A 19,509-nucleotide genomic window follows, 5' to 3' on the forward strand; every position below is an offset into this window, starting at 1 on the left:
TGAACTATTTCTGAACACATGCATGTAATAACTCATATAGCACTCTAAAAGATTTTCTCCAAGAGAACTGGAAGATATTGCTTCAAGAAATACTTTTCAATGGCACTAAAGGATTCAAAACCATATTGCAGACCATGGCCTTCTCTGCCAATTGCACATTTCCTTAGTGACTTAAAAAGCTTTTGGCTAAATAAACTCTATGTCTGGAATCTGTGGTTACATTGGAAGCTAATAATTTTGTGACTTTTTTTTCTTTTGAGATACATTTGGTGATTGGAACTGTAATACAGAAAAGCAGCCTCTTGAAAAATTCAGATTCAAATAGCCTCCTTTGCAAACTGAAAAATTCACTGAATATAAAATTACAGTAATTTTAGAAGACTTAGAATCTAATGATTGCTTTAACATTCCTGCTGAGATTTTCTTCATGTTGGCTAATATGGCTAATATGTGTCTTTTAGATAAGTATATTTTAGTTCCTCTAATTTTTTTCTCGTTGAAAGTGAATAACTTTTAAGATTTCCTTCCCCATCAGTATTTTATGTTTAACCTCATTGCTTTTATAGCAGAAGCATTTACATTTTCAAAGCAAGAGACAGAACTTTTTGAAGATAATTTTTCAGGAATTATCTTGACTATATAAGAATTTATGTTACTGTCTAATCACATGCCAACCCAGAAGTAAATACTAGCCCCTTTTTGTATCACAATTAGCTCTGCTAGTTTTATAAGTGGAATGGTAGTAAAGAGTATCCACTGAGTAGTTCTTTCCACAAATGACAATGTTTTGAGGATTGTTCACCATGCTGCCTGCCAATAGGTTATTATTTCCTATAGTTGGCTTGCATCCTGTTTGACTGGAGCATACATTATTTATGCATTTTCATGTTGATGGAGATTTGACCTTTCAGGTGTAGCAACTGCGAATACATGTCAGGAACATGCACTTACAGGCCTCGGTATAGGCATATTCTCATATCTTTTGGAGAAATACTTAGCCTGTGGGTTTTTGTATAATTTATATGACACATGGTTTTCTTTAAAATAAATAATTAAATCATTCATTTCAAGTAACTGGACACTTTATAAGAACATCACTGGGTGAAGCATAAAAAGTGGTTTCATTACCTATAGGATACAAATAACCTTTTGAATTTCATCTATGATAGTATGTTCATATGTTTGTGCATATGTATGTGATATGTGCACCATGTACATTAAAAATGCATTCCTTATAGTACAAATGTAATACTCATTATATTCGCATTTAATGTGCTTTTGTTCATCATAACAATTTTGTAATATCAAAAAAAATGATTTTGATATTTCTGTATAAGGAATACTAATGAGGTCCTTTGGGTACCAGCCCCTCAGACTTCTTCACGGTCCAGAAAAGATGCTACAGCAAACAAGAGAAACCTAAGAATCTGAAGGTGAAAAAATGAACCAACTCATACACATCTTCTCCTTAGCATGTCTCTTTCTTGTTCTGCCTATTAATCTAATTTTCTTGTCCTAATTATAAATCTTTCCTAGCTTCTTCTCCTCTAGCCTAAAAATTCTTCTTTAGGAAGATTGAAGCAATAGAAAGAATTAAAAGAGCAACATATCATTGGTCAAAAAAATATTTCTAGGGTAAGTGATAAGGAGTTGAGCCACTACCATGGCAACACAAGGTTTCAAGATCTCAGGACCAGAGGGAGGGGGCACAGAGTCCAGTGGGACAAACTCAGAGACATAGATCTTTATCAGCAGACTTGGCAAGTAAAGAACTGGCATCTTTTTCCTAGGGTGCTTTTTGTGGATAACCTTGGTTGGACACCTGCAGCTTTGATTTTGTGCATAATTGTCAAATTTTAAACTTACGATCTATGTACAAAGGCCTTTAGTCTAGGTTGAACTTGCTCAGAGGTAAAAATGAGCTAAATGTATGCAGTTAGTCTGAGCAAAAGGAACAAAGTAGGATTTAAGGCTCTACAGTCCTTGTGGGACAATAAATCTAGTTATGAAGCATATCCTAGTATATTTTCAACATATCAGTTTTATATGGCTAAATGAAAAGTCATCTTCCTGATCATCCACAGATATGTGTGCCCAGTAGATGAAATATATACATGAGATAAACATACCAGCAGTGGGAAAACATCCATAGCTGTTCTTAGGAAAAAAAATGAAATGGCATATGAGAGAAATTATAGACAGGAGCAACATGTCATTAACAGTAACTCCATGGTCTTGCCAGGTGGGGCTCCCTATCAGAGAATCTGGTGAGTTGACTTTCTGAACACTAGTTGTCACCTGCTGTATATTCCCACAACCTCTTGATACCAGCAACTCTCAATAGAATACAACTGGACTACTCAGTGCCTGCCTACTCCCATAAAGATATGTCTTGACACAAGGCCTTGTGTACTTCAAGGAGATAAGCTTTGAGTCTGTAGAATAGTTATTTCTGGCAATAAAGTTTTGTATGCCTAAGGACATAGGTATGAATGATTGGATTTTCAATGCAAACAATTTGATTTCTGTACAGTGTCCTGATGAGATCTGATGCCTGGCAGAATTCTGGAGCTATCCTTAGGTTCAATTTTAATTGCCCAAACCATGAGCAAATCCCTCTTTGATTTACAGCATAAATGCATTGTTTTCTTTTAACTTGGGTTAGTTTGAATAATTTTTGCCCTCCCACACTGCCTGGTTTTCTGAGTTGAAGATTTTTCTCACTGCCCTATCCTACTCTTCAATGTCTACTGTTTGGCACCTTAGTACCTGGGATCTGTTTCTCTTAGCTCACCTATTTGGCCTCCAGATGCAGAAACCATCGTCTTCTCCTGAACAAAATTCTGAGTGCCTCAGAGGATTTTTTCTCAGTTACTTTTTCTTGACCTTAAGCCCCTGGCATCCTGTTTTCTGTGGTTGACATCAATGTCTTTGTTAGATGTCCTTCTCCCAAGGACACAGTAGCTCTTTTCTTCTAGATGGGACTTTATATGCTAAATAGTCTGTAGTAGCTATGAACAAACTACTCCATAGAACCTCATCTCAAGATGTTACCATTTATTTGGGGGAAAGAGGTATTAAACTTGTATTGTATGTGAGATACTATGATCTGCCCTAATTAAAAAATCATTTTTAAGCCGGGCGGTGGTGGCGCACACCTTTAATCCCAGCACTCGGGAGGCAGAGGCAGGCAGATCTCTGTGAGTTCGAGGCCAGCCTGGGCTACCAAGTGAGTTCTAGGAGAGGCACAAAGCTACACAGAGAAACCCTGTCTCGAAAAACCAAAAAAAAAAAAAATCATTTTTAAAAGGTAAATTAGAGTGGTAGTATGGAAACAAAATGCAATAGAAGCTTCCTAAAACACATGTATTATACACATATACATATATATGCAATCTAATTGAAATTACCAAATAATGGGTGAGAGGGAGAATCACAACTGGAAATCTCTTGTAAGCAAATGAAGCTTCCAGTAAAATGAATGGGTTACGTCTAATTGAGTTGTTGGTCAAAGGGACCCATGGGAATCCCCAAACAACCCAGGCTGTTGCCAAGTCTATAGGTTGCTCTCCACAAACTGATGGCAAGGCCTTATTTGCTGAAGACACATACCCAGGTCATTGAACACAGAAAAGTTGATCTGTATTCTTGGCACTGGAAGGTGCTTTGTAAACTACCAAAGGAGAAACAAATTCCAACCCAGCTACAAAACCTTTGATCTACCTTAGTTTCCTGCTTGCAAGATACACAAGTGCAATGGGTCACAAATAATGTGGGAGTAACCAACCAATCAACATCTGACTTGACTGAAGTCACACTCCATGAGATAGAAAACATACCCAGTGACCAAGAACCTGAGACTAGACAGCACATGGACCTAGGTTACAAATCACACACTACTGTTCTACTGTAAGAACATAGCAATAAAATGACTCCTAGTGACATTCTGCTGTACTCATAGATAAGTGCTTTGTTTTGTCATCTTCAGAAAAGCTTCCTCCTACAAGAGATCAGAACAAATAAATAGACTCATGTGTTGTTGGTTTTTTTTTTAAAACCTTTTGGGGGCCTGCCACCCAATTCCCAAATAAGTAAATAAATACACATAGACTCATTCTTACTTGTGAATACCCGACCTTAGCTTGGCTTGTTTCTAGCTAGCTTTTCTAACTTAAATTATTCTGTTTCTCTTTAACTATATTTTGCCTCTGGGCTTTTTACCTTTCTTTATTCTATATATTTTTCTTTCCTTCTTACTCCATGGCTGGCTGTGTGGCTGGGTGGCTGGCCCCTGTGTCTTCCTCTCCTTCTTCTTTTCTCACTATTTCCTTTTCTCATTCTTTTTCTTTTCTCAAGTCTAGATTTCGCCTTCTGTTTATTCACTCTGTCTGGCAGCCCTGCCTATCCTTCTCTCCTGCCTAGCTATTGGCCATTCATCTCTTTATCAGACCAATTAGATTTTTAGACAGGCAAAGTCATACAGCTTTACAGAGTTAAACAAATGAAACATTAAAGAATGCAACACATCTTTGCATCATTAAACAAGTATTTCACAGCATAAACAAATGTAACACATTTTAAACTAATATTCCATAATACTCACAGTCAGAAAATCTGTAGAGTAGAGTGAAAGACCTTGGAACACTTGGCCTTTAATTGGATATCTCCATCAAGCCCCTTCTCTCAAGTTCAGGGAACCCCACAGAAGAGGAGGCAGAAAGAGTGTAAGAGTCAGAGGATGTGGAAGATGTCATGAAAACACAGAAGGACTGGTATACAGACATACTCATAAAGACTGAGGCAGCATGTACAAGAGCTGCATGCATCTGCATCACAAAGGTTTCTACAGCTGAAAGCAGTGGACACATGCCCCTATTCCTCACCCAGAAGTTATCTCTAATTGATAAACACTTGCAGTTGAAAAATGTAGTTTTGTCCATGGGAGTCTCACTGGGAAACACACTATTCTTAGTGGTAGACTGCACGTCCAGGAGTGGATGGCCAACAGAAAATGAACTCAACGTCATCTTGGATATTCATTGTCTCATAAGTTATGTCTGGGCTTTCTTTGTCTTTTTTAAACTTAATTTTTAAAATTATATATTTATTTATTTCTCTCTCTCTTTTTATCCTACAGGTCCTTTGTCTATATCATAGCTTCTATTTTTTGTGTTTTTATGGGATTCCTGAGTATGCAAATGGTCTCTGCATCTATATCTGTTTCTTGTGCCTTTTCTTGGCTTCTTTTCCTTTTGTCTGTTTGGTTTGTCCTGTTTGATGTGTCTGTTTCTGTTTTAGCTTATTTTATTTTATTATTATCCTTTAGAAGCCTGTTTTTTCCTAATGAAATAGAAAGAGGATGGATCTGAATGGGAGGGTTTATGGAAAAGTACTGGGAAGAGAAGAGGGAGAGGAAGCTGTAATCAGGATATGAAAAAAAGCTATTTTCAATTTTAAAAGAAAAAAACTCCCTAGGTGACATTTTAGGCTTTAATTATTGGGGTCAGGAGCTTCTCAGTAAGGATGCAGGGTTTATTTTCTCTGTGTAAAGATAGCAAGGCAAGGACAAGGCTCCAACTGGAGCACTGGACAGTAGATATCTGTATCTCTCTGTCTTATAATCACTCTATGTCTGTTACTATTTACTCAATTGTTCAATCGCTTGGCATATTCAAAATAGGAGTGAACTGGTAGGTCATCTACTATTCTGTAAATTTACATATTTGCAAATAATTGAAAAAGACTAGTAACACAACATTATGATATTATAGACTAATATAGTATTATTTTACTTAGAAATTTCATGCCTTGGAATTTATTCTATGAAATGATAAGCATGTATGTAGATCAGCCTCTGTCCACTAGTCTGGAAAGATAACAATCTTTAAAATTAAGTTAAATGTTAACAGTGAAAATGTTTCCAAATAGTTATGTAGCTTGATGTTTTGAATGTATTCCCCTTCCCTTAAAGAGTTTGTTACCTGATCAGTAATATGTCACAACTTGAAGTCAACTTCTACCTCCCAAAAATGGTGTGAACCTTATCAGAGCCTCTGTAAGTTAGTGACCCCAATGCTGGAGTTCAGAATACCTGTGAACTCAAGAGTCTGATGAACATGTCAATTGCTCATGCAGTGACAGCATAGCACTTTATCAGACACTTCCCTGGTTGCAAAGAGCTCTGGCTGTGACAATCCTTAGGACTCTGAGACCTAACTGACACCAAGCATGGACTTTCAGAATCAAGTAGGTCTCAGTCACAATGGAGGAACTAACTTCTCCTGAGAACAACGTATATACATTCTCACTTAAAACTTTAATCTAATTTGACTTTCCACACAGTCCGACTTCCATTTACCTCATCATCTGGTCTTTAGTAAATTGGGAGGTCATTCTCCTCTGCGGTTGCTGTACCTTGTCTACTGAAAGCATTTGCTGTGACTTTTATCTACTTTATTCCTTTGAGTCCTTTAATTTAAGCATTGTGGTCTCAGGCAGAAATTCTCTTTGAAGCTATACAGTGTGAAATCAAACGTTAATCAGTCCTTATTTTACAACATGAAAACAACTTTATAGCTTGCTGAGACCAAATCTTCCACGTGTACATGCTTGGGACTGGGACTAGAAATGTGAGAGTCATGTGATGGGACTGTCACACATGTGTTTGCTGGTGATGGATGGATGTTACTTGTCTCAGGGGATTTCAAGAGGCAGAATATGGGGACATTCTATTTTCCTGCCTGTCACCACTAAGGCAGCATGGTCAAAACTCAGAAACTGTGACAGCGGCTTTGAGCTCACAGCACTTTAGCAGAATATGGGGTCACAGTATTTGGAATGATATCTTCTTAACTCTCAAGATTTCTAGTTGAACAAAAAAGGATTTTATCATTGTGGAAACAGAGTTGTAACGAAAATTTGAAATATTTGTTTCACAAGAAAACCAGTTGATAAAGGTGATATATCTATATATTATTTCATTATATGAAATTTCATTATATCAGCTAATAAAATAATATTCATGCATTGAACATTTTTATTTATAAAAAGTTAAAATCTACAGAAGAGTTGTTAGCATATTAAATACATTTCTATGTTCCATATTAATTCCAGGACACCAACTATAGCACAATGTGTTCTGAATGATAAGAGCTTTGCAATAATCCAAACAAAATGCTGTTTGTCACTCTTCTAATTTTATAAAGTGTACTTGTGTGTGTAATTCAGGGAGACATGATCTTAGTGGTTTACTAAACTATCAGTGATTAATTATAGGGTGTTTTGAAAAATCTTAAAGCGTTCAAAATTTTTTCAAATAAAAGTAAAATAGGATAATATTGAAAGTTTGAAGAGGAATGTTTTATAATAAACATAGTTATTTTGCATAAATTCCTATTTATTGTATAAAATGAAAATGTCATCTTTATGGATTTTTATAGCAATATTCTACTTTGTTACAGATTGTGCAATGGCTAATAATTTTTAAAATCTAAGATGAATTGTTGAATGTTATCAAAACTTTCTGAATATTGACTACATATAGCTAAAAAAATGCTATTTTATTTCATATCTGATTAAAATTTATTCAAAATAATTGATCAGTACCCTTCATTTAATCTCAACTCTTTAAATAAATAATTTTAGATTTTTTTTTTAAGGATAAAGGGTGCCTTGGAATGGGCTTCTGACTTTGGTGCTGTGATTCTAAACTGCAAATTTCCTTATAATCCTCAGTAAAACAAGGCCCATTTCAGCCTTCACTTTTGCCATTCTTCTAAAGAGATTTTATTTTTTCTTATGTGTGTACTTATGTTTCTTTGTTGATTTGAAAATGTTAGTACAATACTTACAGAGGCCAGGAGAGGGAGTCTGATGCCCCAGAACTGGTCTTACTGGAGACTGTGAGCTGTCTCATGTGAGTGATGGGAACTGAACTCAGGTCTTCTTTAAGAGAAGCAGGTACTCTTAACTGTTAGCTACTGAGGCATTTCTGCAGCCCTATCTACATCTTAATCTATTTTTTATTTTAATTGCCATTTGTTACCACTGATAAATGAGTTAGAACCATTTCTGGATGAATGGTTATCATAAAAAAATGCCTATGGCTACTCACCATGTTTATATGCTCATACAGCCTCAGAAAGAATAAACAATGATACAAGTCCTTAAAATGTTCATGGTTTCTTACATTTCACCAATTGTTATCATATATGGCTTATAGAGTTAGAACCAGAATTTTTTAAGTCATGGTATAAATAAACAAATGATAAATATGAAAGCTGTTAGCCTTGTAACCAATAGAATTGAAAAAAATGTCAAACTTATGCATTATGAAAGATAACTAAACAAATACGGGATGGATTATGAATCATTTGCTATACAAATAAATATACAGGGAAGAAATCACTTATAAGAAAGTTTAATCGCTTTCCCAACTTGTCAACAATGTTTGAGTGCTTGAGTGTAATTCTTCCTATTTGAGAATCTTCCTTAGGCCAAAATGAAATGGTTTTTCAATACCTTAGAGATACACAGAAAATTGCTATCATGGTCCACAGGAGAACTAATGTATCAGGGCTAAAATAACTTGGTGTTCTACTGTTTATTTTGTCATCCATACCTTAAAATTATACTTTGAAACTCAGGAGTCAGCTAACAAAGGTAGCTAAAACATGATTGGGGCCAGTTCCACAAAGCTTAAGGCTGTGCGTTGGCAGGTGAAATTTCCGATCAAAAGTAAAGAGAATCAGCACCAAAGTCTGAGCAGCAGATTCTGAGTAGTGTTTCGAGGAAAAAGTGAACTTACTTGAAAATGCAAATTCTAGACTTTATCATTGAAGGAAGTTTATTACCAGAGTGAGAGCATTTGACCCTTGCTTAGGCTTCTGTACAGAATCTACCCTACAGTTCAACAGTGTTTACTTAAAGTTGTTTTTTTCCTGTGGTCATTGTCTTTTTTCAGGGAGTGGGGAGGAATCTGGGTTTTTTTTTTTAATTTGTCTTATTTTTTAAACACGATTTTCATTAACACTCTGAGAACTTAAGACAGTGTGTTGGAACACGTTCACCCCTCCTCCAGCTCCTCCCGCTGCTGTCCTCCCATACACTCTGATCTGATCTGAGTTTTCTTTTTTCCTGTCAATTCCAGCTTGTGTTGCCCAACTAGTCTCGGGAGTGGAGCCTGCCCAGCATGGGATTGATTTGCCATAGGTCACACCACTAAGGAAAATGACTCTCTCTCTCCAAGAAGTGTCAAATGCCAGCAGCTCCTAGGATATCTTCCATTCTTCCTAAAAGATAATGTTTCTGAATGAGGTGTGTTTGGAGTCGGCTACATCATTAACTCACTGAGCTTTTTGATTGACAGAAATGTCTTTCACAACACAATGGGGAACGGTTTTAATCAAGGATTATTTAGTCATTTATGTAACATTGTCATTGGTTTTTTCATGTTTCAGTAAATCAAATTATTTTATTCAAAAACAAGATCTAACCAGCCACTCAAAGTCAAAATTTCTTCATCACAATAGCCTTTGACCATGAGAAGCTACAATGATGAAGGGAAAAGTGCCAGCTGACATCGAATTCACCCCAGAGTTACACCTGGAAAGGGTCTTCCACCTTTTTTTTGTAGTAAAAAAAAAAAAAAAAAACACCTTAAATTTATTTATTTAGTCATAAAAATATAAAATATTCAAGTTATTAATGACAACCATCATAGCTGTAAGTGTGAGATAAATAGTAAAATGATATTAATGATGTTTCTTCAAACACATAAGAGATAATTGATATGCAGATGGGGAAAAATAAGCCACAACAAATCCTTAGAGTGAATTTCATTTACAAAAAGTGGAAACATGTGTTGAGCTGCATTAATGACTCTGTAGTTGAACACAATCATACAACTTGCCAACAATGCTGGTTTACTAACACCTCGCCTGAATGAACAGCTGTTCTTTGAAGTCCTGCCAAGCTAATGTCCAGGATAATGATAAAAACCCACAGACAAAAATTACTCATCTCTGTCCATTTTAATAATGGGACATTAATTATGATTGTGTGAATGAATTCAAGTTTGATTCACTAATACCCCCAGTTGTTTGGATTTCTCTCCGGCTACACAACTCAAACATTTAATAAGCTGCTTTGTGAATCGCAGGATTTGAACCAGATCTAAGACTTCCCTTGGTATCTAGATTTAAATAAAAAGTGATTTACATATTGTCAGTGTACATTGAACAGAAAACCTCGTAAAACAGTAATAAACTTGAGAGACTGCTAGCTCTTAACACAGAGCGAAGGCTTGTAAACCTAGGAGATATAATCCTGCCAATAGAATTACAGTCTTAAATGGAGGACTTTATTGAAGTAGTAAATTAGTGTAAAGAAGGATTTTAAATCAGCATATTAGCCTGTATGGTCACTTCAGTTGACTTGTAATAGAAGTCACAGAAAAAAAGATAAATTAAGTAGGTTCCACTGAACGGTATTAGAATTCATGAGTATCAAGAAAATGAAGATAATTTTTCTCATCAATAAACTGAACAAAATGGAAAATAAAATGCAAACAGTTGTATAATTTGTCGTAAAAGACAAGTAAATAGAAGTATATTTTAAGCAAATTTACTTTTCTCTTTTATGGCAAGGATAATTAAAAAAAAGCTTCATTTCAGTGTGTCAATTATAATTATCAAGAGCAGAGTGAGAAACAGCAACAATTATATAGTGGTTCTCCCATTAAACCTCCTATCATGTGCCACTAGTAAAAATACACACAAGTTGAATTAATTCAAGTGTGATACATGAAAATCATAAGTGTTGTAATATAAAGTGAAAGTAAAGTCACGTAGTAATGACTATGCTCAGTACCTATCAAGATGTATGGAGAGTCATGCTTGCCCAAACACTAAAAACCTCCCATGTGTAACCCCCATTGCTATCCACAGTTCCTAGACAGTGACAACTTAAGATGAGTGTGGAAAATGATATTAGAAAAACCCAATAAAATTATGGCATTTGCTTAAAGACAGGACAAAATCATGAACGGTTTAACTGGATGAGCAGAAGAACGCAGACTCAGATACATTTACTAAGGCCTTGCTGGCTAGGTGTACTTCGCTTGACACAAGCTTCAATCACTTGGGAAGAGAGGTCTTCAATTGAGAATATATTCCAAAAAATGTCTCATAGGCAAGCCTGTGGTGCATTTTCTTGATTGATGACTGATGTAGGAGGGCCCGACTCACTGAGGGCAGTGCCACCTCTAGGTAGGAGGCCCTGAGTTGTCTAAGAGAGCAAACTGAGCAGGCTATGGGAGCAAAGCCAGTATGCAGTGTTCCTCCACGGCTTCTGCATCAGTTACTGTATCCAGGGTCCTGCTTTGAGTTCCTGTCCTGGGTTCCCTCAGTGAAGGACTTATAAGATGAAAGGTGAAATGAACACTTTCCTCCCCCAAGTTGCTTTTGGTGATGGTGGGTGTTTTATCACAGCAATGGAAACCTTAAGTAAGGCAAAGGTCATATGTTTCTGGACTTTAATTCACTTAGACTAGACATGTTTCAAATGCTCCAGGAATAAAATATGCAGGGTTTCCTCTCAATGAACTAGTTGTGGTGATATCTTATTTGTGCTGCAATAAATAAAGCTTGCATGGAGATCAGAGAAAAAAGTCCAGCCACTATATTAAACATAGAGGTCAGGCAATGGTAGCACACATCTTTAATCCTAGCATTCGGGAGGCAGAGATTCATCCAGATCTCTGTAAGTTCAAGGCCACACTAGGAACAGAGCCAGGTGTGATGGCACATGCTTTTAATCCCAGCACTAACCATAGAGGTCTGGAGGTCTGTACAGACAGATAGGAAGTGATAGAGCTGGGCAGAAAGAGGACGTGATGTATCTGGGTGGAGAGAGGAAGTGAGATGGTAGGGTACAGAAAGGATATAGGCGTGGGTATACAGAAAGTAGCTCTCTCTTTGGCTGAGGATTTCCTAGCAGTAAGAACATGGCTGCTTTCTTTCTGCTTCTCTGATCTCTAAGTTTTCACCCAATATCTGGTTCTGAGTTTTTAATTAATAAGACCTTTTATCAACTCATCTTACAACTAGTAGGTTTTCAATTAGGAAAAATTACTTCTATAATGTTTCAAAATGCTAGCATGCTAAATATCACCATGTTTAATCAACTTTCATTTAAAATTCAGCTGTTACATCATCATGCAGACATGTAAAATGTTAATAATAGAATAGAAGAAAATTTCAAAAGTAGTAAGTTCTCTTCTAAGAGATTTCTGATATCATAGTCATTCTTACAAATAATGACATGCATACATTTAAGAGACACAAGAAATCTGAGGATGGTTGCGTGCTATGTATTAGGTTCTGAATTTGGTGACATTTGTGTTGTGAAACACATATCCTCAGTATGTAGTCAGGTTTCAATATGGCTCCCAAATTTGGTGTTTGTTACTGAAAGAGGTGTAGCGTCATTTCAATTAGGACCCTTTAGGTGATGATATCTCATATTGTTCCCATGATAGTACCTCAAGGGAATACCTATTTATTTCTATAGAACTTTAAAGATTAATCTTTGGATTATGACTAATTATTCAATATCAGGACAATAGAACATTAAACCAAGATAAATGCTAATAAACACCTCTAATATCTTTAAGTCATATTTTTGCTAACTGGAGTATTTGGACTAATGCCTCCTTTCAAAATATGGCATGGACAAGTAAGAGAAGCAATATCTACCCACAGCAAGTTAAGGGGTGTGACTCTATTAGTAGCATAATAGATAGACAAAAGACTATTAGCAACACCCTTAGATTGAGCCAAGAAAGAATAAGGGACATTAATACAGCTGGTTGGAAAAGAAACTAGTTGTTTGGTATCATGGGGATTGACTAACATGACTGAAGGATTGGGCCTTAAGTGGGAATTGAAGTCCATTCATATCTCATGCCCCTGTTCTATCATGCAGGTGTTGGAATTCAACCAATCCCATTAACTCATTCCTATAAATTTTACTTCTCTGTATATCATATTGGTATCTTCCTCTAGCTGTTATTGCATGCTTTATGTTTTTGGCACAGTCCTAAGCTCTTGGACAATAGGGGCATATCATTTGCTCATTTTGTTCTGCAACACTTAAAGCAATTTCATGCACAACTTGAGTTCTTTATGAATACTCATCTAGTAAGGAGCTTTGCAACAGCCTGTGGGGATTCTGAAGTATTCCTGCCACTTCTAGGCCCAATGCACTAAAGAATCTGGGTGATTTAATATACATGAACTGCCTATTTTAGTGGAAAGCTTTAGTTCTTAGTTACTTTTATTTTAATGTGAAGAGACAAAATGACCAAGGCAACTTATAAAATAAAGTATGTAATTGAAGGATTGCTTGCAGTTTCAGAGGGTGAATCCATGGCCATCATAATGGGGAGCACAGTGGAAGGCAGACAGGCATGATTCTGGAGAAGTACCTGAGAACTTGTATCTGATCCTCGAGCATAAGGTAGAGACAGAGTTAATGGAATGTCATGGGTTTTGGGAAACCTCAAAGCCCACACTCCTCTAACTAAGCCACACCTGATCCAACAAAGCCAAACCTCCTCCAAGGACACACCTCCAAATCATTCCCACAGTTCCACCAACTGTGATCGAAGCATCCAAACATATGTCTCATTTTCATTCAAAGCACCACACCTTAGTATGGATGAAAATGTAAAAAATTAAGAGTTTACAAACCTTAAAAATGTCTTAACCAGCTCTAAGAAATTTTTGTGAAACTTTGCCTGTGTCTTGCAGTTTCACAGTATAAATGTGGTCACTTAGTTTTTGTTAGGTTTTCTAGCTTCTGTCAGGTAATTCAAAAATAATGTGTGAGTTGAATATGGCTAGATTAACTACTTTCATATGTGTGAGTGCCTCAGGCCTTTCCAAAATAAGTTCTTAGAAATTTCATCTTTATTTGTGGGAGACATACAGAGCACTGCCTAATACATGGATGATCCATTTTTTTCTTTTCCTTACAGCAAAATCAATACATTCTGTGATCTATGAAAGATGATTACAAAACGAGAGGGATGAACTATATAGAGACAGAGGTATGTAAATGTTTGTATTGTGTACTAATGTTTTTGACTCCATCTTAGCAGTAATGCTATAAGTAATTTTGTTTGAAGTCAGATGTGTTTCATCAACCAAGGCCTCTGACCTGTTTATCTTCTCTTGTATATTTAAATTTTAAAAATAATTCATTATTCAACAATAATTTATTCAGAAGACCTAAGTGAATACATGCACATATAAACATACAAACACATTCACACACACAAACACATATACACAGAGTGCATATTTAAATGTTTGTGAATGATAGGATGGAAAATCATTCTTAATATTAATAGTAGGCTGATTTAAGTTCACTTTGTCATATATAATAAGGTTCTGAAACAATAATGCAGTTTAAAAAGAGATCCCTAAAAATAAAAAAAAAATGTTTAGTTGTGTTAACCATTGGCAAAACTACATGAAAATAACAAATGATACTGCCATCTTAAGCATTGGTCCTGATATGAGGCTGTTGGAACATCCAGACCTCGATGTTGGGACTATAACTGGTACACCTGCTTCATGGAACTTATTGCCTGTGTCAGTTGAAGTTATTGTATATCTACCCTGGTTCTACATGAACAGCTGAACAGAAACGGTGTCATCATTCTGCCAACACACAGAAGTCTCCAGGAGAGTTGTGCTTCTAGAAACTGAAGACTAGAAACAATGATCAAAATCCATATCTGAATTTTTATTTACCTAATAGGTTAGCTTTTAATATTTCAGTGTATTTTGCCAACATTTTTATATAACTGCACACTTTCTTGATGCATATTAAGCACACATTCTCACTGTCATTGTAAGATCCTTCACTTTAGTTTCCTCTGATGCACCGAGGCAGTGAATACACAAAAGAGGAAGAGCTAAGTTATGGTTTGAAAATATATATGAATTTTTTAAAGTGTTTGGGGACTCAAAAATATTACTGTCTGAGAGTGGTGATATTGTGTTTCCCAAAATATTGTGCACCCTAATAAACTTATCTGGGGTCAGAAAACAGAACAGCCACAATATTAAACATAGAGGTTAGGCAGTGGTAGCACACACGCCTTTAATCCTAGCATTCCAGAGGCAGAGATCCATCCGGATCTCTGTGAGTTCAAAGCCACACTGGAAACAGCTAGGCATGGTGACTCACAACTTCAATCTCAAAAAGTGATGGCAGAAAGCAGAAAGGTATATAAGGTGTGAGGACCAGGAACTAGAACCTGGTTAAGCTTTTAGGCTTCTAAGCAGCAGTTCAGCTGAGATTCATTCTGGATGAGGTCTCAGAGGCTTCCAGTCTGAGGAAACAAGACCAGCTGAGGAATTGGCAAGGTGTGGTTGGCTGTGGCTTGTTCTCCTTCTCTGATCTTCCAGCATTCACCCCAATAACTGGCCTTGGGCTTGTTTTTATTAATAAGACCTTTTAAAATTCATGCTACATCTGAGTTTTTGAATAGACATTTCTAACTCTAAAACTTACAACAATTTCAAGTGATGTGATCAGTTTTTGTTTTTGTTTGGTTTGGTTTGGTTTTTCGAGACAGGGTTTCTCTGTGTAGCTTTGCGCCTTTCCTGGAACTCACTTAGTAGTCCAGGCTGGCCTCGAACTCACAGAGATCCACCTGGCTCTGCCTCCCGAGTGCTGGGATTAAAGGCGTGTGCCACCACCGCCCTAAGTTTTTGTTTTTGTTTTGTTTTGTTTGTGATCAGTTTTGTATTTGTTAAAACATTAGAAGCACAAATGGAGCAGAAAAGCACATCAACATAGGAGCAAAACTGTCAGAAAAAATAGCTGAACAAGAGCCTCAGTTCTTGCCTCTGATTCACATTTGATTGGCAAGTCATTGATAGACTATAGATTTTCTGGGAAAACAAATTAATTTGTCATTATCATTATTATGACTCAGAAATATGAAATACTTTTTATGAATATTAATAAACATATTAATCAAAGTAAATTAAAGTTTTCCTTCAATATTGTTCTAGATCATTTTCATATAAGGTTGGTATATAAGTATTTTCAATACAGAACCAAAAATGTTTCTCTCTTAGACAAATATAGGAGTGGATCTTGCCATGAGACATTCATTATTTACATATCTTACTTCCTCCCAAATAAGTGGCTGCACGTAACTAAATGTTTTGTAGTTTCTCTTATGAAAATGTTCAAAGAAAATTAATTTATTTTGTTTTTATTAATTAAATGTGTTCTTTGACAGCTTTAGTCATGTATTTAGCACATCACATTCTGCTTATTCTCTTCCCATAATATATTCTTGGGAATAAAATAATGCAGAAAGTCACAACAGGTCCAAATACAAAGAGTGTTTATGGAGTATTCAGCCATGGATGGAATATCAACAACACAACCCCACCCCCGCCACCCCTAAAGCTCAGGGAACATCTTGGAAGAAGGGATAGAAATGTAGTAAGATGAAGGAGTTGTGGGGACCAAGGGAAAATGAATGTTCTAGAAATGACAGTGCCTCTGCACTCATGAACCCATGGAAGCTGTCACTGCCAGCACAAAGTCTGCATCCAAGCAAGCCAACCAGCACTGGAGGGACTGAGGTGCTACTGATATGTGACGGCTGATGCAGAAGGGATAGTCAGCTTTAAGGTTCTGGCCTCTTGGTTGATTAACCATGCTCTAGATGATGGCTCCCCACCAATATGTGTATAGGCAGCACAAGCTGCATTCAGTCGGTCTAGAAAAATAAAATAAATAAGAGGACACAGAGTATAGAAAAGTGAATTAATAGGATAGGGAGTATCAGGGAGAGGTTACAGGGATGAGTCGGGTGGTGACTATGATCTAAATATATTGTATGCTGCATGAAATTCTTAAATAATTTTAAAATATTATATTTAAATTTTAAAATAATAATAAATAAAAGTTAAAACATAAAAAGAAGAGCACATTTATCTCATTCAGTCCTAGAGCTGTGTGTCTTCGTGTCAATCTCTATACGTGCAAAACAAAGGTAAGCCAACAAATGAAGTCCTTTCTCCATTTCTCATATCTGGCTCTTTTTCCTGGCCACTCATTTATTTAGAAATATATGAACTTTCCAGGGAAAAATATGCAGCTTATTCCCTCTGGTGGATTTCTTGTGAGTCTGGTAAGGAAGCTAGATACAATTTATGGCATGCACACTAGGGTACAGCTGAAAATAAGTGTAAACATTTTTCTATTTGATCTTTTTCAATGTCTTTCTTTATTGTATTTCATATGGAAATGTCAATGGAAATTACCAAACTAGAAAATATTTTATGAAAGTCATAAAGTATTCATTTGCATTAAATTTCAGTCAAGAATTAGGGTGACTTGAGGCATGTTTCACCTCTGTCTAGTTCAGTTCCTATAGTACTTACTAGAAGCTCTGTGGCCATCTGAAAGGCCATGTCCAGTATATGCCAACAAAGACAGGGGCTGGGCACAAACTGTACCCCAATGATTGTATGCTTGTCTTTATACAGAGAAACAGCACAGACAACTTCATGTTCAGTAAAAATTATAAAATATAACTGGGAGATCAACAAAGGAGAAAAAAGTCTGCTAAATTCCTGAGTTACATGACAAATGATTATTAGTGGTGAGATGTCATAAACTTTAGAGTTTACAATACTTTATTGAAAAATAAGCTTTTCCTTTTCCACAAAGATTTCCACAAATTTCTTCGATTTTCTATGTTTTTCCATGTCTTACTATTTGGCCTGAGCTAGGTTCAAACTCACAATCCTGCCTCGGCCCCTCAAGCACTGAGATTACAGGCATGTGCCACCATAACCAGCCTTGTACTTTATAAATATGTCAAATATATTTATTGCTGTACTGCTATCTTCAGGGATGTTCATAGTGTTATTAAAAAAAACTAGAATAGTTCCAAAAACTTACTAAATATGAACCAGTGGAAAAAAAATATAAAAGTAACTAAGTTTATCATAGAAATGGCACAAATGTAGAATTAGGAATTTAAGAGCTAAGTTTGAATTTCAAAGAAACTTACATTTTACTGTATCTATAACTGAGTAATTCATTTCTTACAAATAGACACAAAAATTATATTATGTGAAGAATTCCAGAGCCTGACAAATTAATTTTTAGGAATACTAATGAATAAAACAAAATAAAACAAAAGCTGGGTGAGTTAGCACACATCTATAAACTCAGCACTTAGAGGCAGAGGCAGGGGAATCGTAAGTTACAGGTCATCCTGACCTACCACATGAATTCTAGGCTCTTGGTGCTACATAGGGAGACTCCTTCTCCAAAACACTCACGCAGACGACTAAACAAGCAAGCAGATGCAATGACAGGCAGTTTTTTAAAATTCTTACAGATCATTTTATGAATACTTAAATGAAATAAATTAAGAAACCTTAACTTAGAGAGCAGTATGCAGTCTTGAGTAACTATTCCTCCACATCTGGTCCATCTTACCTCTAGAACCAGTTGCTGGAGAGACGGAGATGCTACTGGATGCAGACTGGTGTTGCCGCGGACCGGACTATGGAGGCTAACGTAAGCCACAGCATTCTTTTGTAGAATCTTCGCGAAATCCTGAAATAAAAATGATAAAAGTTCTACCATTGATGCAATTAAAATGACATGTTCTACCTCATTAGGATAATAAATACTGTGATGTTCAAATGTGCTTTTTTTTTATCAGAAACATGCATAAAATATTTTCTTATATGTTAAAGCTAACCCTTCTCCTTCTATATGTAAACTTGTCCTCCAATCTTGGTTTATTCTGTTAGGCATAATCAGACTGCTGCTAAAGTAGTACTTATGTAAAATAATCACTTAAGAGTAAAGGGTTGAAAGGTTAGTTTAATGTTCAATTCAATTACAGAACAGAGATTAAGAATTTTCTTCAATGATAGTGTGTAATGTTATAGTCATTGAATTAGAGAACATAATTGGTGAGCTTCATTGGTTAGCGCTGGCAGACTTTTTCTGTGAAGTAGTAAGCTAATTTGCACCAATAAACTCTTATGTCAAAGAAAATTGGACAAGTAAGAACTGTGAACCTGAAAATATTACCTTATAAAAATCCTCAAGAATGCTATATGTACTAATGGCATGAAATGACTCAGTGGCATGGTTTTGCATTTATGATCCCTGCCCTGCAGTATTGAAGATTTCAGACCCCACACTGTGAGGAGAAAGAGTAGAGGGACTTATGTCCTTGACTTCTCTCTACTTAATGTTGGAAATTCATCTACAAATTGAGAGAGATGAGTAATTATTTAAAAGTAATTCACCTTTCACATGAACACAAGTAATTAAAAACACTTCAGAAATTTCATATATAATATGGTAAAATTTGTCCAATATTACTTATATTCTATGAAAATAATTCTCATAACATGTGAACACATAGACAGTTCCTGTTAA

The 19,509-nt window shown here is 36.0% G+C and overlaps 1 protein-coding gene across 1 annotated transcript in view; it reads right to left on the reverse strand.

Annotated features, from left to right (window-relative positions):
• Positions 1-19,509, reverse strand: part of Naaladl2 (N-acetylated alpha-linked acidic dipeptidase like 2) — an 865,055-nt gene that overhangs the window by 342,873 nt on the left and 502,673 nt on the right. Inside the window, exon 9 of the mRNA XM_059265279.1 lies at positions 18,550-18,669. Within this exon, the coding sequence (XP_059121262.1) occupies positions 18,550-18,669 (120 nt within the window). The remainder of the gene's footprint in view (positions 1-18,549; positions 18,670-19,509) is intronic.

The sequence above is a fragment of the Peromyscus eremicus genome, chromosome 6 (assembly GCF_949786415.1).
Source record: "Peromyscus eremicus chromosome 6, PerEre_H2_v1, whole genome shotgun sequence".
Classification (NCBI taxonomy): Eukaryota; Metazoa; Chordata; class Mammalia; order Rodentia; family Cricetidae; genus Peromyscus; species Peromyscus eremicus.